Below are 26,239 nucleotides of genomic sequence, written 5' to 3'. Positions count from 1 at the left end.
AGCTACTGAAGGGGACTTTTGGAAGCAGAAATTACTATCACCAATCTTAATAGTAATGTTTGTTTCTATCAACAATTTGTCTGCAAAAATATTATGGAATATGTTTCAAGTGAAGAACATGTTTTACTTGACAAGATAGATATGGATAGAAATGGATCTACAACTGACTATTTTAAAAATGACATGGAAAAAGATGTCTCTCTAAATGGTTTCATGTCTTCCCTCTACATTTGACTCATTAGGTTTGCCTATCGGAAGAATCGCGCTATAGATGATGCACTTTCCTATGTGCTTCATCTTAGCTTGGTGCCCCTGGAGAAGAATACTCATGTGTGAATGCTGTTTGTTGATTTTAGTTCAGCATTCAACATAATCATTCCTCAGCATTTGGTGAACAAATTAATGCTATTAGGTTTTAATACTTGATTTCCTTATTGATAGGCCTCAGTCTGGCAAGTTAGAATAAAAGTTTCCAACTCCATCTCCTTGAGTACAGGTTCCCCACAGGGCTGTGTTTTGAATCCGCTACTGTTCAATTTGATGACCCACAACCAGTGGTGGGATTCAGCCTGTTCACACCGCTTTGGGAGAACCGGCTGTTAATTTTCTGAGCCGTTTGGTGAACTAGTAGTTGGAAGAAATCATTAGGGAAGAGAACCGGTTGTTAAATTATTTGAATCCTATCACTGCCCACAACTGTTGTGCCAAATCTGCTACAAATCATATTGTGAAGTATGTGGATGACATGGCGGTGGTGGGTCTTATCCGGGATGATAATGAAGATACTTATAGGGAAGAGGTGAAGGCTGTGGTGGAGGGGGTAATACAAGTAACCTGATTCTAAATGTTAATAAAACAAAGGGGATCATTGTAGATTTTAGGAAGAGCCAGCATAGTCATACTCTACTCAGTATCAAAGATGCAGCTGAAGAGGTGGTCAACAATATTAAATATCTGGGGGTATAGATAACTAACAATCTGGACTGATCTCTCTACATGTCATCCTTAGTGAAGCATTCAAACCAGCACCTGCATTTCCTGCATCGGATGAAGAGAGCACATCTTTCTTTTCCTGTACTATAATGTATGTGAGTATATGTATATTTCTTTATTTATATTTTTGTGATGTTTATGTAGTGTACATTGGAGGTGGTGACCCTTTGAGAGCTGCATGCAACAAAATTTCATTTTAATGTATGCTGATTAGTGTACATTTAAAGTGACAATAAAGTTAGTCTAAGTCTAAGACATGCAAAACCAGTTGATGTTTAATAATACAAAGGAAAATAAAAATAATAAACCACAAGAGTGACCTGGGCAATTCTTTACATTGGATTTACAAAAAAAAACTTGTTAAAAGCTTACAAGAATCTTGTGAGAATTGGCAAAATATATATATATCAAATTTTGAAACACTGAATGGACAAAAAATTAATATTTTGAACTAAAAGGAAGGAATATAAAGTTGGTTTCTTTGATTAAGGTCAAAATAAGATGTTGCTGTTAATCAATGGACTTTCTAATGATATTAGGACTGAAAAGACCATGGTTTATGAATTTGTTATAGATAAGAAATGGGATGGGTATAGGATGAAGAGATCATTGCAAACTAAGTGGGGATGAAGAGTTACAAAAATGTTTATGATGAACACAAAGATGGAAGACCGCTATTTCATATATTTTCTATATTCTTTTCTTTCCTTTGTTTTTTCTTCTCCTCTGCACCTTTCCCTTTCTCTTTTTTGTATTAGATTTTACTATTATAATTAAAATCCGATGATAGATAGATGATAGATAGATAGATAGATAGATAGATGATAGTGTGTGTATGAAGGAGGTAACAAAAAGGAACCACCAACGTAAAAACATAGAAAAGCATGACTTTCATTTAAACATCCAATGAGAGAAACATTTTCCATTTTAAGTATTTAATTTCACATCCTTTTAACATAAAAAGATCTTTCTTTGTAAAATTGTATATAATATAGAAAATTCCCTCCCTCCAAGAATTCCCAGGATTGGAAATTGTGCTTTACCTGGAAGTCTTTCATTAGCCCATAAGAACATTTTGTTGTTTCACAGGAAGAGAAATCAAAATTCAGTTTACAGGCTGCTGTTGTACAGTTTGTCAGCTCATTAATAATTGTGTCATTAAGGTTCCCGGTGGCATCCCGAACAACACAGGAACCTAGAAAAGTAGATGAAAAAGAGATGACTTACCAAGCAGAAAAGCACCCTACATTACAGCTATCTTAACCCATTCCTATAAAGAAGGTCATTTAGATTTTGATAAAGATCTTCATAAATATATCAACAACAACTACTCCCCCATGATGGCTGCTGCCCATTAGGGAAATTTTTTCTCCCCTGCTGACAATCTTCTGTTTTTGTTGCCAAAACTGATTCTTTGGCAGTGTTGCTTACTGGATTTCAATGGGGGCATCTAGGAATGATCCAATGAAACTTTTGGACAGCTATGGACCCATGTGGGAGGAGGAATGTCAAAGATTCTAGCTACCTATAGGAGCAGCCAGAAAGTCATTGGTATTTTTTCCACCTCTTCCTTTCAGCAGAACATTCACATAAGCAAGCCAGGGCTTTAATTTAACTTTTTCAAGTTTTGTTTTGTTCTTTATCTTTAAAGGTTAATTGGCTGGCTGAATGCTGATTTAGTTTAACTCCCTGTTGGATTTTATCTGGGGTTTTTTTTCTCCTTTTCTTCTTTGATCTATTTGGCTGTTCTCATTAACTTCATTAACTTCTTGGAATGAGATATCAATACCTTTCCTGTTCTTTTGTTTTTTTCTTGTTCTGTTTATCTACTTACATTGAGTAACAACATATCAGATAACAGAGGGAAGGAAGCTGACATTTGGGGGGGAAAAGACTGCTTGACAACATGCAATCTTTAGGTGAAAGTTTTTCTAAAATGTTTGATGAACTCATAAAGGGCATAGAAAACATTCAGATGAAACCGAATATAAACAAATCAAATCCACAAAAGGAATGTGATTTCAAAGCAGTAACTGGTTGAGAAGAAAAATGGACTCAGAAATAACAAGAGTCAACTTTATACATTTTCCTCAACTCCAAGTCTGTACTTTTATATAAAATAGAAAACTGTCTGGGTGGATAAATGAGAAATTGTTTTTTTTTAAGTGGATTGAAGGAAATGTGAATCTATCACATTTAACTAGAAAACAATTTTCATCTGGATTTTTCGGGGCAGATAGACTGGCTTTTTAAGATTGGATTTATTGCATTCAATCAAAAAACAATTGATGAGAGACATTAAAAAACCAATTGTGAATATTTACTCTGGAACCAACCAAGGTTAATTTTGGGCACGATTTGGAATAGTTAAAAAGCTATGGTAAACAAGGTTTTGGAATTTTAATCTTGGGTTTTTTTTTGTGTATTATTACTGTTCTTCCTGCTAACTATTTTGTTATTAATATAGTATATTTAATAAATTTACAGACTGTTTTTACTTTGTCATTATGGGATACTGAGTGTAGATTAATGAGAAAAAACATGAATTTCAACAAATGTAATCAGGGTGCAGCATAACAAAATTGACAAAAGTGAAGGGGTTCTGAATACTTTCTGAATGCACTGTAGATGACAGGTTAACAAGTTGAAAATAGATCGAGTCCGTTAGTACCGTATATACTTGAGTATAAGCCGAATTTTTCAGCCCACTTTTTGGGCTGAAAAATCCACTTCCGCTTATACTCCAGTGAACAAAAAAAGGAGGGAAGCTTCTGCAAAGGCGAGTGACAACAAGTCTCCCAGGCTTTAATTTGCCGAGCTGTGTGCACACACCTGTTTTCCACGGCGTGGAGCAGCGGCGAGATTCTGGGCGGCGAGCGATGATTCTGGGGGCCATCAGTGGGGGGGGCAGGGTCCCCCCTCACGTTCCTCATCTTCCCGGATGGCCCCCGGAATCATCGCTCGCCGCGCAGAATCTCGCCGCTGCTCCACGCCGTGGAAAACAGGCGCGTGCGCACAGCTTGGCAAATTAAAGCCTGGGAGACTTGTTGTCACTCGCCTTTGCAGAAGCTTCCCTCCGAAGCGTTCCGAGGGAGGGCTGTAAACTTCCCTCCGAAGTCTTGGGATGTTTTAAGGAGCCCCCCAATGCAAAACGCCGCTGCCAGGTAGTTAAAAGTACGTCTCTGATTCGACTCTGTCAGTCTCTCTCTGATTCCCTCTCTCTCTCCCTCTCTCTGTTCCTCTGTCTGTCTGTCTGTGTCACTCACACACACACACACTGTGGTCACCTTGTTGAGTGTTCCAATCACATTTGAAACACTCAACAACTGGCCTGCAAGGTGACCACAGTGTGTGTGTGTGTGTGTGTGTGTGTGTGTGAATGAGACAGACAGACAGAGAGAGGAACAGAGAGAGGGTATTTTTATTTTTGAAATTTACTGTGAGCTGCTGCATTTCCCAGCCTCGGCTTATACTCGAGTCAATAACTTTTTCCAGTTTTTTGGGGTAAAATTAGGGGTCTCGGCTTATACTCGAGTCGGCTTATACTCAAGTATATACGGTAATTTAAAATTCTTTGGACCTGTTTCACAAGGGATGGGAAACTAATATTGTTGTAATATATTAACCAGCATTTATGCACATTTATGAAAAGCATCTGGCCACAAATATAAGTTATGTTAAGTAAATATAAAGTTATGTTGCTCAGGCATTAGCTTATGCTGATGTACAGATTCTTTTGCAGGAACAACAAATGAGGTCTGGAAGTAAAAAAATTCTAAACAACTGATAGCCATAGGTAGAGACAGGAAAAGAAAAATAATAGCCCATTACTCTGTACACAAATTTATCTTCTGAAAAAACCCACATTTGTAAATTATGTTTTTTTCTAATTATTTTATTTATTAAATTTCTATGCCACACATTTCACTGATAAAAGCAACTTTGGGCAGCTCGGTGTATAATACAGTTAAAAAGTCCTAAAATCAATTAAAATTATAAAATTTGAATACAGAAGTTAAAACCAAGATGATGGATGGTTTGGGGGTAAGAATTTTCTCTATTCCGTCAGTCACCTGCATGTCCAACAGCATAGCACACAGCACATTTTAGGATCTTCCAGAAAGCCAGGAATGTGGGAGTGGACCAATAAATTCAAGCAATTAAGTAAAACATATTAACACAAATTATGAACTAGAAAAGAAGCAAAATTGACAAATCCTTTGCTTCTTGATGTCCAGTGACATTAGATGATCTTATTCACAAAAATACACCAGTATCTGTGGAAGTTGCAATAGCAATGAGACATATACCATGATAGAAATAGCAGATGCAGACTTATTTGTTTCGTTCTACATAGCTTTTAACCCAAAAGAGCAACTGAATCTAATAGAAAAGTGGTTTTCAACCTGTGGTCCATGGACCTCTGGGGGGAGGGGGGCACAATGTGATCATAGAGGTGAATGAAGGCTCGAAGAAATGTTATGGTTTAAATCTTGAGTTAAGTCTTGGGGGTTTGTGGCCACAAAATATATTTAAAGGGGGTCTGTGAAGAAATGGTTGAGATTTTATTTGTGGAAAGAAAGGGGAAGGAGGTTTTTTGCAGACCTCATCTCCCCATCTTAATCTTCTATGCTACTAGGGAAACAGAATTGTAAAAATGCCGTATTCTTGAATGATATGATTCTTAAATGCCATATAAGCATCACAAAACTAAACTTAACTTTTTATGAACTAGGTAAAAAAATTATTACCAAGAACTAACATCTAACAAACTATCATATTGCCTTTGCAATTAACATTGTTCTTTATAGATCTAATTTTAAGCAACTTTAGAGAAACAACACCTCAGAAGTGTAAAAAAACTGTGGACTAAACTCTGGTAAAATTAGGTTTATTTTATCTAATTTAACATATTTAAAATAAAAGTTTGTTTTATATGTTATAAAGAAGAAATATAGGTTCTTAGTAATGACTCTTCTTTCTTTTTGATTCAACTTTTTAATAATTTCGTTAACAACATTTGTTCTGTATGCTTGGCTCTAGTATCCTACACTGCTAATCTGATATTTTCGAAAGCTAAGCACTGCTTAGAAATCCAAGTAGTTGACATACACTATAAATTTATACTGATAGTATAAAAATCTAAATAACATAAAACATAAATACCATAAAAAGCAAAAGCAAAAATGATGCCTGGCTTTGGGGAGAATTTCTACTGAAATGACTATTACAGTTTATAAAGAAAAAAAATTAACTTCACAATATCTATAATCTATTTTTAGAAAATTTTAAACAACTAATTTATCTGAACTGCAGTTTGGTTTTCTTGTCCTTTTTATTCTCCTTTAGAAGCATATACAATATTTATAATATTATTCTTGCCCTACCTTTTTCTGTCTATATAGAGGTGTAAATACCTGGCAATACCAAGTGGACTACAATATAGAAGATTGGTCTAAGATGATGCATAGTAGATAGATAAATTTTGTATTTGGAAAATTATAAGATGATATTCTCTATATGAAGAATAAACGATAATTCAAATTGTAAAAAACAACCTGGGAAAAATCATGCTCACACATCAAGAAACTTCCAATTTAGAAGTGAAAATTGCTTACCTATTGATACTGCTACTCCTATGTAAACCACTGTAGTGATTAAGATGGCTAGCAGTGTCCCTTTGGGTATGGCTGATTGAGGATCCTGGAAAAAATTGAATTTATGAACCACAAGAACACTCCAAAGAACTGAATAGCGACAAAAGAACTAAACATCACTCACCGCAAGATCACCTGAGATATTTGCACCAGCTAAAATGCCTGTTGCAGCTGGGAAAAATATAGCAAATACTGAAAAGAAAGTTTGTTGGTCTCTGAAATCTGGTCCAAAGTTTTCGGAAAATATTTCAGCTATTAAATAAGAATGTTAAAAAAGAATTATTTTAACATTGTGCTGTCTAATAAACTTCGTATTTATTATTCCATTGAAGAAACTACAAGGAAACTTTAAAAAATTATCTAATACTTAAAAAACAAACTGTAAGGTAGATATTTAGATGTTTTTTTAACAAATACAATCTTTCACCAAATCAGTGTATCTTTCTACCTGTAATTTTTCTCCCATTATTAACTAAATCACAGATATTAATGCAATCCACTTTTAAATTTACAAGAATTCCTGTAGGATTACAGTAGACATATTAACTAGAAACAGCATACAGGTAGTCATCACTTATTGAACAGTCTTCGGATGACTGTTTAAAATGAGAACAGTGCTGGAAAAAACAACTTTACAGCCTGCTTACAATCTTTAATGACCTTTGCAGTATTCCTCAGTCACATAATTCCCCATTACAGACAGTACACATCCTATATCTGACCTTTGGTTGTTTCTTTTCCTATTTCCCCCATCTTGCAGAACAGAGATGGGATTGTAAGAGAGCAAGCTGTTTGCTCTTCTACACATCAAAAGCAATGTGATTGTGCTGAAAGCAGGAAAAGGTCAGGCAAAGGAGAGATTACTTACAGAAATTACTTGCTTTTTGGGGTCTTACCTTTGTAACCAAAAAATCCTTTAGGCTTCTTGTTCTCAAATGGAATAAATGTTCCTATCATGAAGTCAACAATAGCTACTAGTAATATCACCAGCAGAACAATCTGTGCCTATAATTTTCAAGTAATTAATATCAAGTGGTTAATATATTTATATAAAACAATTCTCCAAATTAAAACCAACATTATATTTAGATATATTGATCTATTAGTTAAGAGTGAAATATAAATTATAAAGGTTTGGGATTTCTATTTTTAATCAATGCCATCTGCTTATCAAAAATATTCTTTCATATTGAATAAATTTAAAAGCATAGTTCACCAATTTCTATTATCTGTGGTAACCTTATTAGTCAAAGGGGTCAAAAACCTGTCTCAGAAACAGATATTAAAAATAGAAACAAAAGGTTAAATTCAATAATCAGAAACTGGATGATAGTATTATTACTGTTTAGATTACCATTTTACTGCTTTAATGTTTCTTTGTTGTATGTAGGTATATGAATTGCAAATTTGTTGTCTTTTTCTTAGGTATTCTTGGGGTGGGGGGAGTTACCCAGATCACTTTGATTAAATAGGCAGTCAAATAAATGTTATAAATACAGTTCTTTAGACACGTCAACCTCCCATCAATTGAGTCAGAAGTAGGAATGTTTGTGCTTGAAAATGTTTTGTAACAGAAAATCTAGAATTTTCCCCATTTGATGAAACCAACTTGTAAACATAGTAATTCTTTGAAGTAAATCATATTAAGATCTTAAGTATTTAAAAAAAGGAATATAAGGAATATAATATTTTTTTTAGATTTATAAAATGAAAATAACTTATCCTTTAAAAAAAGTATCTTATAGGATAAGAATGCCATGGCATTCTTTTAAATCTAAAAAAATACTATCTTGTTTTAACTCCTTCTGAAATACTTTTTTTAAAAAAAATTACAATGTTACGGTCCTATGTGTCATTTCATCAGTATTAAAATAATAGTACTTACTTCTGAAAAGCATTCATAGAATTGTAAATTTTCTTTTGAGGGGCATAAAACTGTCACAAATCTTACTGCATTCACAACAAAACTCTGATACTATGCTCTAGGACTGCAACAGTCGTATCTGAAGAATCCTTTGCTCCCATTACCCTAATGGAAAAGCTATGTTAACAGACAATTTAAATAATCTCTGTATTGTAACTATGTGATGAAAAGTTATTGCAATGTCTGAATATGTTCTGTTTTGTAATGTATGCATCTTAGATGTCTGAATATGTTCTGTTTTGTAATGTATGCATCTTCTTTTTGCACATTTTTTCATAATTACTTATATGTTTATATCTTTTTTAAAATCATAATTACTTACTTTAGCTTCCCATTCCATTCCTGCTAACGAGATGCCTAATAAAACAACAATTGTAATTGCTCCTATAATTCTGATATCATTACTTGGATCCAGCATAACTATGTCATGTTCCTACAAAAAAATTGAGATAATTGTAATAGAGTTAATATTGCAACAAACTAAAATAATATTTTAACAAATACAAAGAAGATTAGGAAGAATATTTGAAAACAGAACATTTTAGTTTGTCACATACAATAATTAGATCAAAGATCCTGACTGTACAAGTGTTGAAGTTTATTTTGCTCTATTTTATAAGAACTATCTCTAATCATTGACATTAATATTAAACTCTTCTAAATTTAATGTTTTTCACTTGATTCCTAAATTTAGAAAAATAAAGTTGTGATTTAGAAATACATGACAAGTATGTACGCTCCATATTTTCATGTTGCCTTAATTTCCACTTAGGTTGGTCATCAATGAAGTATAACTTGCCCAGAGGTGGTATTCAGCAGGTTCTGACCAGTTCTGGAGAACCGGTAGCAGAAATTTTGAGTAGTTCAGAGAACTGGTAAATACCACCTCTGACGGTCCCGCCCCCATCTATTCTCTGCCTCCGGAGTCTCAGCTGATTGGGAGGAAATGGGGATTTCACAGTATCCTTCCCTTGGAGTGGGGAGGGAATGGAGATTTTACAATATCTTTCCAGTTGAGTGTAGTGGGAATGGAAATTTTATAGTAACCTTCCCCTGCCACGCCCACCACGCCCACAGAACCCGTAGTAAAAAAATTTGAATCCCACCACTGAACTTGCCTTTGCCCTCTAATCCAGACTTCATTTTTTTTTCAAATTCTGGTTTGGAAGTAAAGCACACCATATAGAGCACAAGCTATAGTCACCAATAATTAATAAATGAAAGATGTTAAATGACTGAATAATCTTCATAGCACCAAATCCCCCATTATGATTATTCCTAGAGTTGCACAAACCTTTAAAGGGATACTTTATAAACTCATGGGTTTTTCACAGGTTTATTTCTACTGGAACTATCAAACTATTTTGATGAATCATAGACCTCCTCAGGTTTTCCAGTATGCATAATTTAATGATGTATTTGATCTTGGGCTGATCTCAGCAAATATTTTGTCCATTGCAGTACTACCACCATTAAATCCAAACTGTCCCACATCTCTCTAAAAGGTTTTTATAAACAATTCCAAAGTAGAACTGTTCTGAGGAAATCTTCTTCACACTGTGAAACATAAAGATAACAAACATCACACTAGAAGAATGAGTTTACCTGAAGTAGATCAACAACAGTCTCTGAAAAACCAACTACATACATGGCTACGGCAACAGCATTAGCAAATGCAAAGATCAAGCCTATAGCACCACCAAATTCTGGCCCCAAGCTTCTGGAAATGAGATAATATGCACCACCTAAAAAAGAACAGACAGTGTAAGATGTAAGTTATGATACAAATTATATCTTTATGCACAGAATTTATGATTATATCCTACAAGCACTGATTTCCCCCTTTTTTTCTATTTGAGGTCAATTCTGATTTTCATGTGCACAGTCTTAAGAAGTACAGCATTAATTACATTATATAATTCACTTATAAGAAAATGTTTGCATCTGTTTAGCACTGAAGTAAACAACACCTAACAGACAGATTGTCCTACTGACAGATAGACACTATAGATAGGCAGAAAGATAGAGAGAATTACAGCTACTAACTGTATGGAAAAAGATCAAGGGATAAAGCACTCATGTATTTTCTAGAACTTTCCTTACAACCAAAGAACTATGAAACTGCATGCAAGTAACTGTTCTGCTTGTTAAGCAAAACATTCATGATGAATAGAGGATTTTTATAACAAGTTACCAAAAACAAGTTTTTTGAAACTAACTGACACTGACAAGCTAGCATAATATTTTGTTATTGCTGTTGCAGGTGGTATCAAATTGCTGTTGGATGCACATCAATCATATATTTCATGGTCTTTAAACATTTCTTTAAATTATACGAAAAATGGTTCCATCAGGGAATTTACATACGTAAGTTATTATATATAAATGTAGGGCTAAAAAAAACATTTATACCAACTACATGTAAGTATTGATGAAGTTTTACCTCCTCTCACAAAACCATTGGTAGCTATTGCTGATGTAGACAAGCCAGTGATAGTAGTTACAACAGTGGCCATTGCAATAACCAAGACAGAAAGTCCTATAAGGAAAATAGAATTGTTATGATTTGTAAGGACTATATATTTCCTAAAACGAATGCATATTATTTAACAAAAAATACTGATTCAACAAAAGTTGGAAAATATGTAATGAAATTCTGAATAACAGCAATGTCAACATCCAATTTACCTTAGAACAGAGGTGTCCAAACTTGGCAACTTTAAGACTTGTGGACTTCAACTCCCTGGCTGGGGAATTCTGGGAGTTGAAGTCCACAAGTCTTAAAGTTGCCAAGTTTGGACACCCCTGCCTTAGAAGATAAACTCTATTTACAAGGACCTTTAGTACTAGATGATAACTTTAGGTGAACAATCCACTATCAAGTTTAAAAGCTAAAGGATTTGATGAAATATTTACAGAAATGTGACAAGGTAACAAAATAATGATTGAATGATTCCATCCTATAACAGTAAATCTGGAGAAAGACACATTGGCAAGTGATTGGAATAGATCACCTTAATGCAAATATCAAAGAAAGAAGACTCTTTGCAAACTGTTGCACCCATCTTTAATTTCATCATTAGCAAAATAATTCTTAGGATCATCCAAAGCTGAATAGAATACTATGCTCAAACTAGTTTTAAAAACAAGAGACAATACTGCTCTCTGGATAATTGAGAAAAAATACCAAAGAATACTAAAAATAATTCACTATGTACTTCATTGATTACAGGAAGGCCTGTAATTCTGTCAAGCTGGGATATGCCTTTAGGTAAATGGCATTCTCAGATCATTTTCAAATGCAAAAACCACACAGAACAGGAAAATGGCAAAGAATCAGATCAGGTCAGCAAAGACTGAATTATCTGTCTTATTTATTTGATCTATGTATCAAATATAAACTGAAAGAAGCTTGATCAGAAGATGATGAATGCAATTTTAAAAGTGGAGAAATAAATATCAAACTGGGCTTTGTTGGTTGACATTACTCTAAAAGTACAAATGACTAGAGAGCTCTACTGTAGTAATCAAAGTCAAACACCTCAGTGAGAAAATGGGAGTATAATTAAATATAAAGAAAACCAAACTAGTAAAAACAGATGCAGTAACCCAGCCTTAAAATTGAATACATTTAAGTGGTGAATTACAGCAGCAATAGATGTCTTATTGGAAGACCTGAAAATCTACTTATCTAGTCAATAAGTGTTATTGATACCAGGTTGATCGAACATGTTAACAACTGATTGCAATATATAAAAATAACAAAAGTAACATAAATGTCAAATATGGAAACATGTTTAATGATGGGAGTGTAAAAGATACTGCTAGTTCCCAGCAAATGAAACATATTCAGCAATTGCTCAATATTTTTTTCAAACAAACTTTAGTAGAAATCATATTAATTTTTAGTAAGAAAGTCACCTACATAAACTTCTGGGAATCAAATATAGGGATAATCATTCGGGTGTGTTATGTTTTAATATAGAAACAAACTTCCCTCACCCCAAAATGTGAAAGTTCTGCAAAAAAAATAAACCCACAGTTGTTTTAACCATTCAGTTCTTGCTTTTTGAGAAATTATGGACATTTAGCAGTAATCCTACTCTATAATCTATATTTTGTCACATGTCAAATCTCAGGAATTTTAGCAATAGCGAAAATATGGTGTTTAGAAGTATTTACCTATGCCAGCGTGTCCTACAATCCAGGATAGTCGAATGAAGAGCATCACACCCCAGATATTCAACATACATCGTACCTACATCAACATGAAGGTAAGTAACATTTATATTAAAATTAGATTTTTGAAGTAATTGTAACAGTTCAAGTTAAAAGTTTCTTATGAGAGAACCAAGCATCTCAGGCTTTCAAGCATTCTTTTCAAGATGCAACTTGGAATCCATCTAACTTTAACAGCACATAGATGAGTTTTCAGCAAGTAAATTCGTAACTGGCTGGATTCGTAACTGGCTGAACAACCGCACTCAACATGTAGTCCTCAATGTAACTGCATGCTGTGGGGTACCCCAATGCTCTGTTTTAGGTCCAGTAATCTTCAATATCTTCATTAATGATTTGGATGGGGGGATAAATGGGGAACATCAAATTTACAGATGACACCAAGCTAGCAGGAATAGCCAACACTCCAGAAGACAGGCTTCAGATACAGAAGGATCTTGACAGATTGAACATTGGGGGCTATCTAACAGAATGAAATTCAATGGTGAAAAAAATAATTTAGACAAGAAAAACAAAATGCACAGGTACAGTATATGTGGTACCTCGCTGAATAATAGTAACTATGAGAGGGAGTCCTAGTGGACAACCATTTAAATATGAGGCAGCAGTGTGCAGCAGCTGCCAAAAAAGCCAACACAGTTCTAGGCTGCATAAACGGAGGGATAGAATCAAGATCACGTGAAGTGTTAATACCACTTTATAATGCCTTGGTAAGGCCACACTTGGAATACTGCATCCAGTTTTGGTTACCATGATGTAAAAAGATGTGGAGACTCTAGAAAGAGTGCAGAGAAGAGTAACAAAGATGATTAGGGGACTGCAGGCTAAAACATATGAAGAACAGCTGCAGGAACTGGGTATGCCTTAATGAAAAGAAGGACAAGGTGACATGATAGCAGTGTTTCAATATCTCAGAGGTTGCCACAAAGAAGAGGGAGTCAAACTATTCTCCAAAGCACCTACAGTAAGGTAGGACAAGAAGCAATGGGTGGAAACTAATCAAGGAGAGGAGCAGTCTAGAACAAAGGAGAAATTTCCTGATAGTTAGAACAATTAATCAGTGGAACAACTTGCCTCCAAAAGTTGTGAATGCTCCAACACTATGTTGGGTAACCATTTATCTGAAGTGGTGTAAGGTTTCCTGCCTAAGCAGGGAGTTGGACTAGAAGACCTCCAAGGCCCCTTCCAACTCTGTTATTCTGTTTAAAGCTCATTATAATTACTGTTCAAGATCTTATATTCTTAACAGCGGGCAAAAGTTTCTAATTTACATATAAAAAGATAGTTTAGAAAACAAGATTGCAAGATGACAATTTTAAAAAGCTAATTGTATATTATTGAAAGAAATTATTATTAACATCTAATCAATAATTATATAAAGAAAACAAATGTATTACCTTTCTAGATTCCTAATAGCAAGAAAACATGTTCACCAGAAAAAGACTGATCACTGTTTATAAACCAAAAGTATAATAAAAAACAAACATAATATATAATGTCACTCCAAAAAACATATCATTTGTTGTTATGTGTACACCATTTTGGAGCCATTTGCTTTGTATGGCTATAGGAAGAGTGTGAGTACTGAGCTGTAGTTTCTTAACATGCCAAACTGAAAACTGTTTTGTAAGGAGTGTTTAAACCATAGAAAAGATACAATACTATCCTTGAAGCCAGCATAAGTGAACAGAAAGCAAAAAATATAGAAATAGAAATCTCAAATAAATTTAAAAGATGCTAATTACATATAACTAACCATAATATTGCTTATTACAAATTAACCATATAGCTCTATAATATTTCTGTGGTAGAATGAACTAATAAATTATATGGGATGTGGGTTTTTTCTAAGTAGTCTGTGGACTATGGTAATCCAATCAACAAAAAAAAATAGACTATCAAGAATGAAAAGACACAAATGAAAACATTTTCATAGCTTACTTTTTTCAGTCCAGTGATACTCTTACCTTTTCATTCTTTAAAAAAAAGAATCTTTGGGGCAGTGACTATGAAAACTGCCAGATAGACAGACAGGGACCTCAAAATGCTGTCTTTCCAAGCCATTTTCTATGGCCTATAATGACACTTCATGGATGTTAAACAGCAAAGGCAGGGCAATGAGTGCTCTACAGATGTGAATGCCAGGCCACAGGAAAAGGCCTGGAATAGAAGCAGTCTGGAAATAGCGACCTCACAACTTGTCTTAATACTCCAGCCTAGCATATTTTCCGGGCATAGGGAACGCTATCAACCCCACAAATCTCCTTGTGATGGGCAGCACCGTTCCCTGAGAACCCACACCTGCTCTCACCCTCTCTACCAGGCAAGAAGAAAGGAAATAAGCAAACAAAATGCATTGCTGCTAGGCAAACAGAAGGAAAAACTCTGCCAGGCAAAAACAGAGATGTTAAGTGACAACAAATATGAAAAAGACTGAAGAGAACCAAGACAAGAAAAAAAGCGGGGTCTGCACAGCTTTTAGTAGATGGATAAATTATTTCACCCTAGATATGAACTTGAAAATATATTTACATATCAAACCAGTAATAGAATTAAATATTGGTATTTGGGTGAACAGAAAATACTGTGAGCTAAGTGACTAAATTGAAATATTTCTATTTTATAAGTAATTCTGGTTCTATTCTATCATAAGATCTTTTTTTACCATTCATGAAATGTTGAACCTCACCCCATACATGATTTAAAACATTAAATAGAAATTAAGAATTACTTGAAATACCGAAGTTTACTCACCAAGACACCTTTAATCCAGCCAAATTTGACAATCCCTTTACTATCAGCAGTATATGCTGCAGTGGCTTCTCCAGTGGGAGTTCCTTCTTCTCCATTTGCATAGCCATCTTCAAATAGCTCCTAAGGCACAATAACAATCAGAAGGGAAAGGGAGATTGTAAGAAAGAGTCTCTAATAAATCTGTTTAATGTTGATAGTGTTGTAACCAAGGATTAAATGGCAGAATACTTTCTGACTAATATCAGAAAGCTTGGAAATGTTTTTTTTTCCTTTGTAGAAAAGTAGTCTACCACTCTATGATAACATTTTTATATAAAGCTAGTGAAGCTTCATATGAATGTTTTATATGATTCATTTATTAAATAAAATATGCCTTGCATGATGTACAAAATATATTTAAATGAATAACTTTCACAAAAGACTATAGAAATCATGTCAATTATATAAAGCAAGTATATACAGATATTCCTTGCTAAATAACTGACCTGTTTAGTGACTATTCAAAGTTACGACAGCACTGAGAAAGGAACTTTATCGCCAGTCCTTGCACTTATAACTGTCAGTGTGTCCCCATGGTCACATGATATTCAGGCATTTCACAACTGGTGGGTATTTTATGACTCTCATAATGTCCTGTGATCACATGATTGTCATTTGCATGCATCACAGCTGGATTCTGACAAGCAGAGTCAATACGGAAGCTGGCAATAAAACTGCAAGCTTTGGTCACTGATGTCTAACCATGGGTGACTTTCTAAACAATTATGATGGAAGTGAGGACTTAAGTTTGTTGCTGTCACATGATGACTTGCTTAATGATATCATTTAGTGACAAGAGTTGCTGGCCCCATTTATGGTGGTGAAGTGAGAACTATCTGTATACATAATTCATAGGTACTTTTACATTCAGTCAAAAGGCTCAATGTTCTACACCAGACTTTCTAAACTTTGTTACCCTAGAAGAGCCTTTGAAATAATTTTCAGATATCAAGGATCCCTGTATAAAAATCACAAAACATACTCTAAAAAGTTTACAACAGAATTCACTTCTTGCTTATGCAACACATTTAAAACATCAGCAAAACAGCAGGCCAGGAGCTGACTCAGGTGAGTAAAAATTCCTGCCACTGTGAGTATTGGTGCATAAAGTAAAAAACAAAAACACCACCACCCTTTTTTCCCAATCATGGGCTCTCGCAGAACCCCAAACAACTCATCATGGAATCCCAGTTGAGAAAGGCTGCTGTAGATTTTAATGTTTAAAAAAAGCACAGAAAATGATTATAAGAAGTTTAATGAATGTAATACATTAATCTCCATAGTATCTATATGGATATTATAATAAATGAAACCGAAAAAATAATCCTCAAAATAAGCTCTATTTATTACCTCTATTTACTTCTTCACATTATGTATATTCTACCTGTTATTTTTACAAATAACTCAAAACCATGAACATATCAAACACACCTTCCTATTTTCTACATGTTCAATATATGTCCTATAATCATCACCATTTGTTACCCTTCTGCCAGTGATGAACAAGCTACTTTTTAAACCTATTATGAAAAAATTCTAAACTTTGTCTTTCACCCAGTCTTGACAGTCCTTTGTACCTCTTCATTTGAGTCCAATGAATATCCACAAAAGTATTCCTAAATTTGGGAAAGGGTGAAAGTTGCATAGTACAAATTTTGGACTATGTGGTAGATGGAATAAGGTTGCGAAATTCGATTTCACAAATAACTACTGGGTGTCTTGTGAAATATGAGACCTAACACTGCCAGATTGCAATCCAAATTTCCTTATTTTATTTTCGAACCGTATATAATATGTATTGCAGTACAGTGCTTCAAATTAATAGTAGTGCCAGATTCAAGGAAATCTATGTGAACACCACTATCTGCTTCTCAAAAACTATAACTACGAGTTTTCCCGTCAAACCCTGAACAATAACCATGATGTTTCCTGTCAAAACCTATGTTTTGAATCCTTTGTTCATATATGAGATTTTATAATAATATTCTATGGACTGGCATTTTGGTCCTGGGACTTGTTTTGTTGGCTGTCACAATTTCTGTGAAGAAATTCCTCTCATTCATTCTTATAGTATGACAATAATTGCTGGCAATTTTTGATCCTTGATGTAAGAAAGACTTGATTTGCATCAATCTTCCAAAATTGAAGAACTTTAATAACATGGCCCATGCATTCCTATGAAATGTCAAGCCTGACAGCAATTTATATCTGAATAAAGTTCATTAATCTTTTTCATATGAATTTGTAAATTGCTCTTGCAAGTCATCCACATCATTCTCAATCACACAAATCACCACTATTTGGTTCACCATTTTTATTTTTTGGGGGGGAAGGACTCAGCAAAGCACAATATGTCAAATCCTCAACTTTACTACCACTTCTAGTCATCCAAAAAGAAACAAAAAATTAAATACCTAGATTTTCCATCAAGCACTAGCATGGTTAAAACGACTGAATATTGGAAGCTTGAATTGGTGTCAGTTTTTTTGTTATAGTTTTAGATGGTTTTTATATTGTTTTAATTCTTCATTGGCAGCAACCCAGAATTTGGTATAAAGGGAGGCTATATAAATGTTTTAAATAAATAATCAATAATTTGACAGTGAACTTCATTAGGCTAAAATTCAATTACAAATTCCATCTGTTAATAACCTGTAGCATCAAAGTCATTACTTTTAATTAAACCTTCTGAAATCTGGTAATCCTCAGATAATGTAAGATTAATAGATTGAAGGATTCTTCAACATGCTTTCTGGCAGAAGAAATGCCTTTACTCATGTAACCCTTCATGTTTTTTCATTTCCTAATCTGATTACCACACAGCATATTTATAATCAAAAGTATACAATAAACCTATGTTGTATTGTAGGAAAATCCAAATAATCCAATGTAGTAGATAAGAATAAAAGGCAGAATAAATGATTACTTCAGCTATAGACCTCGTCTCCCCAGGAGTTTAAAGCAAACTATTTTAAGTTTTGTTCACATAATAATGGGTAGTCCTTTGAGTTCAAAAAGACACAATGTTGTGCATTTATGAACACGGAGGTGGCAGTCCCAGTCTGGAAGCACATTGTAGAAAATAGAGGCACTAGAAGTCCATTATTACAATAATTGTGGATGCTATTCTGTGCTGCTACTCATAATATTCTATCAGTTTTTGGTGGCAGCATCTTTGGCACATGTAGGGACAAGCTTGAGGTCTCTTTCTGGTCTCCAATTCGCCATACAGTTACTAACTAGACATAAATGTTCATCCATTCTGATGATGTGTCTCATCCTGCATCTGGGCTCATATTCATAGAGGAGAGAGAGGATAATTATAGTTCTGCAAACTTTCAGCTTTGTGGAGATATGGACATTTTGATGATTAAACACTCTAGTATACAACTGCCCCAAAATCTGGCTGGCCTTACTGATCCTGTGATCAATTTCTTAGTCCAAAGATGTATAGTTTGAGATGATACTTCCCAGGTATTTGAAGCTGTTTAATTTGTCAGCTGGGTATCAACAGTGATCTTCTATAGGGTTGGTATTTGACACAGGCTGGCAAAATCTTCAGTCTTATTCAGGTTGATAGTCATGCTAAAGAGTATACCAATATCTAAAATTTTATTTAACATAAATTGTAGATCACTGTCTTTCTGCGTCAAGTGCACATAATCATAAGCAATCATTATTTTTAAATGCATGGAGGTCCTTTGTCCATGTGTTCAAGGGACAAGGGTCAAAGAGAGTTATCAAATGGGTAGCTGATATAATTCCCTCCTTCAGACCTTGGACAGAATAGGACAATATGCAAGCAAAGGACAGATTGAACAGGACTGGGGCTAGTACCAGCATCAACTCCAATGGAAATGATAAATGCAGTTGACTTATCACCATTGTAAAGAACCTATTCTGTCATTCTGATGTGGAGCAGCTGAATCAACTTCAATCAATTTCTTTGGTCATCCATGTTTTTTCAGGATGATCCAGGGAGCCCCCGTTTCCAGTGTCAAATGGCTTTATCAACTTGATGACAAGAGTAAAGAGGCTTGTTCTGCTCAACGAAATTCTCCTGGACTTGTCTCACAGTAAATATCATGTCTATTGTACTTCTGGCCAAAAGCCACATTGTGCCTCCAGGAGGTTCTTTTCCAAAACATTGGCAAGTCTACTCAGGAGAAACGGAGGTTGAGGGGGGGGAGATCTTGCAAGGGACAGCAGTGAGCTGCCTCTATAATTTATGCGGTTTGATTAACTTCCCTTATTTATAAAGAGCTATGATGAGGGCATGACAGAAATCATCAGGCATCTCTTCCATGAACGAAATGTCTTCCTTGAAACAATTATACGGTATTTAGGTGAAGAGCTTTATAGATCTCAACAGGAATACCCTTTGCTCTGTTGCTTTATTTGAGTTCATCTGCAAGATCACTGTCTTGATCTCATCAGACTAAGGCATCCAAAATTGACAGCTGAGGAATCTGCTGTAAGACAGCAGGATCAGTTGTGGATGGCCTATTAAATAGGTTAGAAAACTATTTAGCCTAGTGATTTTTAGATTCTTCCTGATCTTTGATCAAGCTCAGATGACAACAAGAGGAAGCATCTTGATTTACAAGTGCCATAAACTGACGCTGAAGAATTTCAGTGGCAGCATTCTACCAGCTCAGCTTTTCTCTGCTGCCACTCATCCTGTATTTCTGTAGGTGCTTAAACTTGCCTTTCTTTGAGACAGGTGACAGTTCATTCTGCCTGTCGGTGTAGACATTGTTCTTAACCTGAAGTGCTGCTGAATCAGTCTCGTGATTTTCATCAAACCAGTCACTCTTCATCTTCTCAAATAACATAGATCAACTTTAAAATATTCTAAGAAATGAGAAATTATATTTTCTTCAAATTTTAACATAAAATGTTACTGACAAGATCACATTCCATACAATATAGCAAAGCCAGAATGATTGCCAAGATGATTAATGCATTTGCTACTCGGAGATGCATTAGTAGCTTTGGCTGAACCTTCTTATAACATCAGCTGACTTGATATCATAAAGTACCTAAACTAGTGCTATATGTGTAACTAGTTTCAAAATATCCTTGTCAAGGAACCCCTCACTTCAAGGTAACCCTCATTTTTATATCAAAAAAGATATAAAGTAATGCAGAACCAAGGTAACCAACCGAATTGGTGCATTTTAGCTTGGCTTAAGATTTCATCAGATATATTTCTTTGGATATCTATCCCTCTTTAACATTTTCTTTTACTTTTAATGTTAAGTTAATAGATAATTAGAGCTAGTTGATTAAGCAAGCTTTAAAGAGCCACCCAGCTAACATTTCAGCTCTTGACCTGACAATAATCCTCAAACATACCACATTTGCATGCAGTTCCATAGGACAGGCTGCCCTCACACAATCAACATAACCACAACTGCAAGATTTCTTGATGACAAAGCTACACGACAGAAAGATAATAAATATAATCACTTTCTAAGCAGGATAATTTACATTAACTTCAATTTTTAAACTAATAACCATTTTACATTTACAGAATATACTGCTCATTTTAAGATTGCTTATACATGTGTAGCAATTTTTTAACTGCTAAAAAGCAATCAACGTATACTTTTAATGGAAAATACTCATTTGTCTAAAAATATCTGCTTAACCTGTTTCATTTCTTTCAAGACAATACCCTACTTCTTCCATAAATACACTCTATGTATTTAGATTCAAACTGCCATGCTTAGAATATACTTCCTGAAAAAATGGAAATCTAATTTAGACAATACTCAAGACAAATAGATTTTAATAAGCTCCAAGCCAACTCAATGAATTCTGGAGTTAACAGAGTTGCACTGTTACAGGAAAACGACATTTATATTCTACTAATATAATTCTTCCATATTACACTAGGCACTAGATAAATTTTGGAGCAGGCTTTATAATAGGTAGTATAATACCTGTTCAATATTCATCATGCCAGATTTTTCCCGTCAGCAACAATGTTTATATCTTTAAAAGGCTGTTAACACAATGGGAACCAAATTTCCATTGTATATTTACCTTATTGTCAACATTTAACATATTGCTTTAACCAACTATCTAATCTTTATACTAATTTATCAAACAGGTTTTCAATAGTAATAGTCAATATGCAATTCTTTTTGGGAAATCTTAATTATTTAATAAAACCAGAAATATTAACAATGGCTCTTATAGACTTACTTTTCAAATAGACAGAGCTCAGAAAGTTATCAAAACTTTCAAATACAATATAAATAAGCACTAATAAAGTTCATAATGAACTATAAACTCCTTAATATGTTTCAGACCTACACATAGTTGAAGTACTTAAGCTGCTGAGTTTAAATTCCTTTCATCATCTTATAACAAATGCATGTTTAATTCTGACATTGGGAAGATGCAATTTTAAAGCAGCCTGTGTTATTAAATTATTTAGGTAAAAGCTTGTTATTCTGAAAATAGCCTCTCAAACATAATTTACATATCTATAGACAGCTTATAAATCCATGAACATTGCAGTAAGTCTGACCAGTGGACTGACAAAGAACTTGGCACCAGTAAATAATCGAAGCACACAGAAAACCAGAAAGCTGAGGGAGAATATTTTATATCAAGCATCCATATTAATAAAGGGATTTCTTCTGGCCTATCTGAAGATGGCCTTCAGTTGTTCCTACATCATGTAGAGACTTTACACTGTGTTTCTCCAGCAACTACTTAACCACTTGTCCTAATCTAAAATGAACTAAGATATCTGGAAGGGGGAACTATTACCTTAGACCAGACAAGCACTGCTGTAGTGTTCCATTAACTTTTACAGACCTATAAAGTGTACTGGCTCCATGTAAATGATGCACAAACATGAGACAATATGTAACATAAAGAAAGACAGAAAGACAGAAAATACATTTGCAATGCATATCTTTAAAGCCAAAGTCCATGCAGAGAGAACATAGAAAACGTAACATTTATATATAGATTCTAAATAAAACTCACCTTGCTTAGAAAAACACAGTATTTTTCTACTTCTATACTCTCAGCAAGACACTGCATCAGCCTGATGCCCCATTTTTTTAAAAATATCCCAAATGGGGTTACCAGATATTCTTGACTTGCTCACCATCACTCACCTTGTCCAGCTCATCATGCAACTCTGCGAGGCTGGGCCGAATAAGTTTCTCTCCTAGACCAGCAGAAGTATTCCGATAATAGTCTATCCTTGGCACGGCATCGATGGTGTTGTGGCCGAAGGTGCGCAGATAGTACGTGTTCGTATGAGTGTCATAATAGTAGTGATGGTGTCCTCCTGAGCCTCCCCCGGAATGTAGGCTCCCTTCACTCATAACCGTGTCACCACCATTCTGGAAGCTGACACTGCAGCATTCTGGGCCGCCACCTCCAAGTTCACCAGAGCTATCGTCTCCAGCCGAGGGGTCCACAAAATTCACCCTGAACCGGCCTTTTGCTTCCTCACTGCTTTTCTTATGCCCATCACCGGGGACTTCGGGGGTGCCTTCAGTTGTCTTCCCCTCTTCTGCCATGGCTGCCCGACTCAAGTTTTCTGCCACCAGGTCCACCTGAAAGCGGCTCTGGCTGGGCGTCGGACCCAGAGGTCTGCCCAGCCCATCTCCAGAGGCAGGAGTCAAGGTGCTCCCCGGGTCCGACGAGGAGTCGCCTGTGCCAGCCGGCGCATCCCCGTCACTCGCCGGCAGACGAGATACTTCCTCCGCGCCTGTGGCTGCTGCTGCATCGGTGGTTCCTCCTCCTTCTCTCCCTGCCGCCGCTGCAGCTTTGAGCTTCGGCGAGCCGGAGCGGGGCGGCGGGGAGGATGCGCGCGAAGATTTTGCTTCCATGGCTTCTGCTTTTCTGCGGCGACAATGCGGACCTGAACAGACCTCCTTGCGGTTCTGGCTGGTTCAATGAAGTCCTTTCGTTTCTGGCAAGCAAGCAAGCAAAAAAAACAACAACCCTCAGTTGGCTGCCGCTCGGGGCGCTTTAAAACCACCTAATGGCGCCCCGCCGCTGCCGGGCTCCACTCCGCCGCCCTCGAGAGAAAGCAAGGCAACACGCCGCACTTCCTCGGTAGATAACTGCGCGGCCCGGCCCTGCCGCTCCCTCCCTGCCAGTCCCTCCGCCCCAGTCCTTCTAGCGCCGCCGCCGCCGCACCAGGTGATGGTGATGCTCCGCAGCTGCTGGCCCCTCTCGCCCCTCTGCCTACCCGGGTCCCCCTCCTCGAAACCCGAGACAAGGAAAGAGCCGAAGGAGGGGAGGGAACGAGTCTCCGTCTCCGCTACTCCCCCCCCCCCCCGTCGCCTTGCTTCCCGCTTTCTCTTACCTCACGACCCCGCAGACAAGGAGCACCCTCGGTTCGTCTCCCGAAGTCTCAGGGACGGCTGGAAGCAGCAACGCCACACGCTTGGTATCGCGGGCGCCAAGGCGACAGCACTCCCCGGGGGGCCGCGGAGGGGAGGAGGAAACCGGCTGACCGACCCGCCACGGACCTACGCTGTCTCAGTCTGAATAAGGTCTCGACACGTGTGTGCGTACGCCTGTGCGATCCGGCCGGCGGCTGGCCTCTTCAGCCGCAAAGCTTCCGCTGGGCCCTCCGTTATCCCCCTCCCTCCCCTCAGTTTACCCCCGAAGCGAGCGAAAGCCGGCGCCAAGGAGCGAAGGAGAGCGGGCCGGCGGCAGCCAATCGCCTAACAGCCGCGCTGCTCGGGGACGAGTCTTTAAAGCATCCGCTGCTAGGGGAGCGGGAGGCGGAGGCAAAGCCCGAGCAGGGAGGGATCTGGCCCGGCGAGGGCGGAGCAGCGTTCGGGCGCTACTCCTGGAGCTGGCGGATGCTGGCTCGGCTTTGGCGTACTTCGAGGTTAGGGTTTGTCCGCTGCGTGGCCGCCGGGAGCCTCAGCCTGGCTTAAATGCCTTTCGGAGAAAGAGCGAGGCCGCGGTCCAGCGTGGCCCGCTTTTCCCCCTGCAGGACGACTCAGCCAGCAGCGTCCTTACTACTCCCGTAGTGTCCGGAAGGAGGGAAAGGAAGAAGGCATCCGCCCGGCGTGCTGCTTGCCTCCGCCTCCTTTCGACGGAGAAGAGCTTTCAGGCAGATGGCGGGTTATAAAACTGACGCTGGGCTCGAAGCGGGGATGGGCGGGCCTACGAAGCAAACTGCTCCTCCGTGGGCGGACGGCTAGGAAAGTTCCCCGGCTCTTCCTTCTGCTGTGAAGGAAGGAAAAAAAACCCCCACCAAGCTTCAAGATATCGCGATCAAGACGCTCAGACGTGACGGAGGTTGCAAGAAGCCCCGGCAACCTTTACGTTGAGGAGGGCGGTTTATAGAAGGAAGGAGCGGATCTCCACATGCTCCAAGGGGATGTTGGCTTCCCAGGGAAAACTGCTCAGGACGTCTCAGTTGCTAAAAGATGTGTAATGGCTTTCACTGAGCCAAGCCTTGCTTTCCTAGGGTGTCGAAGATGTCCTACGTTAGGGGGAGAAACGCAGTCCCCACACAAAAACAGTCCACGCATGGTTATACAAACCGAAAACTTAAAGTTTTTATTGCTGTTTTTATTAAATTCTATCACAATCCTGAGAAGTTGGTGGTTGTTGCTGCACAGGAATTAAATTAAATTGGTGTGGTACATACTAGTGAATACTTTCTTTGAATTGAGCATCCTCCAAAAATTCCCCGACATGGACAGGCTAAATGATGTGGAAATTATTCTCTCAAGGTCCGAGGTTTAGAAACAACTCCCATTCAAGGAAAAGGAGTAACAGCCCTACATCTAGGAAGCTTCTGCTATGACGCTATTTTATGTTAAGGGCCCTGTTTTCACCCTTTCAACCCAGTCGAGGAAGATTAGCTGATGCCATGTGAATTCTGTAACCTATTTAGCTGAGGGGGTATCTCTAAATCAACTTTGTCAGTGAGCATGGAAGGAAGCATTTACTCAGAGTTAACTCTTGCTGCTGAAGTAGATAACACTTGGAGCAGCTCTACAAAACCGAGATTTCTAGTCTCTGCCCCTACATGTAGTATACAAATAATGGAAAATGAGTATGTCCTCCACATGTCTCTGGCATCTTAAGATGGACCATCATGGATTTTCAAACAACTGTCCAAGTAGAAAACAGTAGGCTCTTACATAAATAGCGTTGTGGTAGAAAATTCCTGGGTGAAAAGATGTTACTCCTTTGCCGTGTTCGTGGGAGTTGTTTTTAAACCTTAAAAGGAAAGCTGAGGAATTGGGAGGAGATATTGAATGGGTTTGCATATCACATTGGGTCATAATCTGTTTTAATGTGCTGCGTGAACCCAATTAAAACAATACAATGTGTACTCATGAGGTCGAAGCCGTGCCTCTAATAGATTACTTTCTTAGGTAAGATGGAGAATTATTAAATTTGCAGTCTGGCACAGAGATTATATGAGCATTATCCAAGGATTCTAAATTATCTACAAAGACAAAAATAATTGATAGTCCCCATTTGGGGGGATATATATATAAATAAAGTCCCCTTTGTACAAATTGTTTAGTATTGTGGGTAGAAAAGCAACAACAGACAATCTATATATCAACAGCAATAAAATTATTGTAAGTTTAGGCATCCTTGGAAAATCTTTGCT

At 37.1% G+C, this 26,239-nt stretch overlaps 1 protein-coding gene across 2 annotated transcripts in view; it reads right to left on the bottom strand.

Moving 5' to 3' along the window:
- Positions 1 to 24,812, bottom strand: part of SLC12A2 (solute carrier family 12 member 2) — a 48,166-nt gene extending 23,354 nt beyond the window's left edge. The window contains exons 1-11 of one of the 2 annotated variants that reach the window (XM_081943298.1): positions 23,954 to 24,812; positions 22,749 to 23,554; positions 15,568 to 15,687; positions 12,757 to 12,832; positions 11,018 to 11,113; positions 10,180 to 10,319; positions 8,897 to 9,007; positions 7,547 to 7,655; positions 6,775 to 6,902; positions 6,612 to 6,696; positions 2,037 to 2,188 (exon numbers count right to left, since the gene is read on the bottom strand). In XM_081943298.1, the coding sequence (XP_081799424.1) occupies positions 2,037 to 2,188; positions 6,612 to 6,696; positions 6,775 to 6,902; positions 7,547 to 7,655; positions 8,897 to 9,007; positions 10,180 to 10,319; positions 11,018 to 11,113; positions 12,757 to 12,832; positions 15,568 to 15,687; positions 22,749 to 23,471 (1,740 nt within the window). In that variant the 5' untranslated portion in view covers positions 23,472 to 23,554; positions 23,954 to 24,812. The remainder of the gene's footprint in view (positions 1 to 2,036; positions 2,189 to 6,611; positions 6,697 to 6,774; positions 6,903 to 7,546; positions 7,656 to 8,896; positions 9,008 to 10,179; positions 10,320 to 11,017; positions 11,114 to 12,756; positions 12,833 to 15,567; positions 15,688 to 22,748; positions 23,555 to 23,953) is intronic. The other variant, XM_081943297.1, reaches the window with a different exon arrangement.
- Between the last annotated feature and the right edge of the window lie 1,427 nt (positions 24,813 to 26,239).

This window comes from Natrix helvetica (assembly GCF_964273705.1).
Source record: "Natrix helvetica genome assembly, chromosome: 2".
In the NCBI taxonomy this organism is placed as follows: Eukaryota; Metazoa; Chordata; class Lepidosauria; order Squamata; family Natricidae; genus Natrix; species Natrix helvetica.
This window is presented reverse-complemented; position numbering and strand designations above follow the sequence as displayed.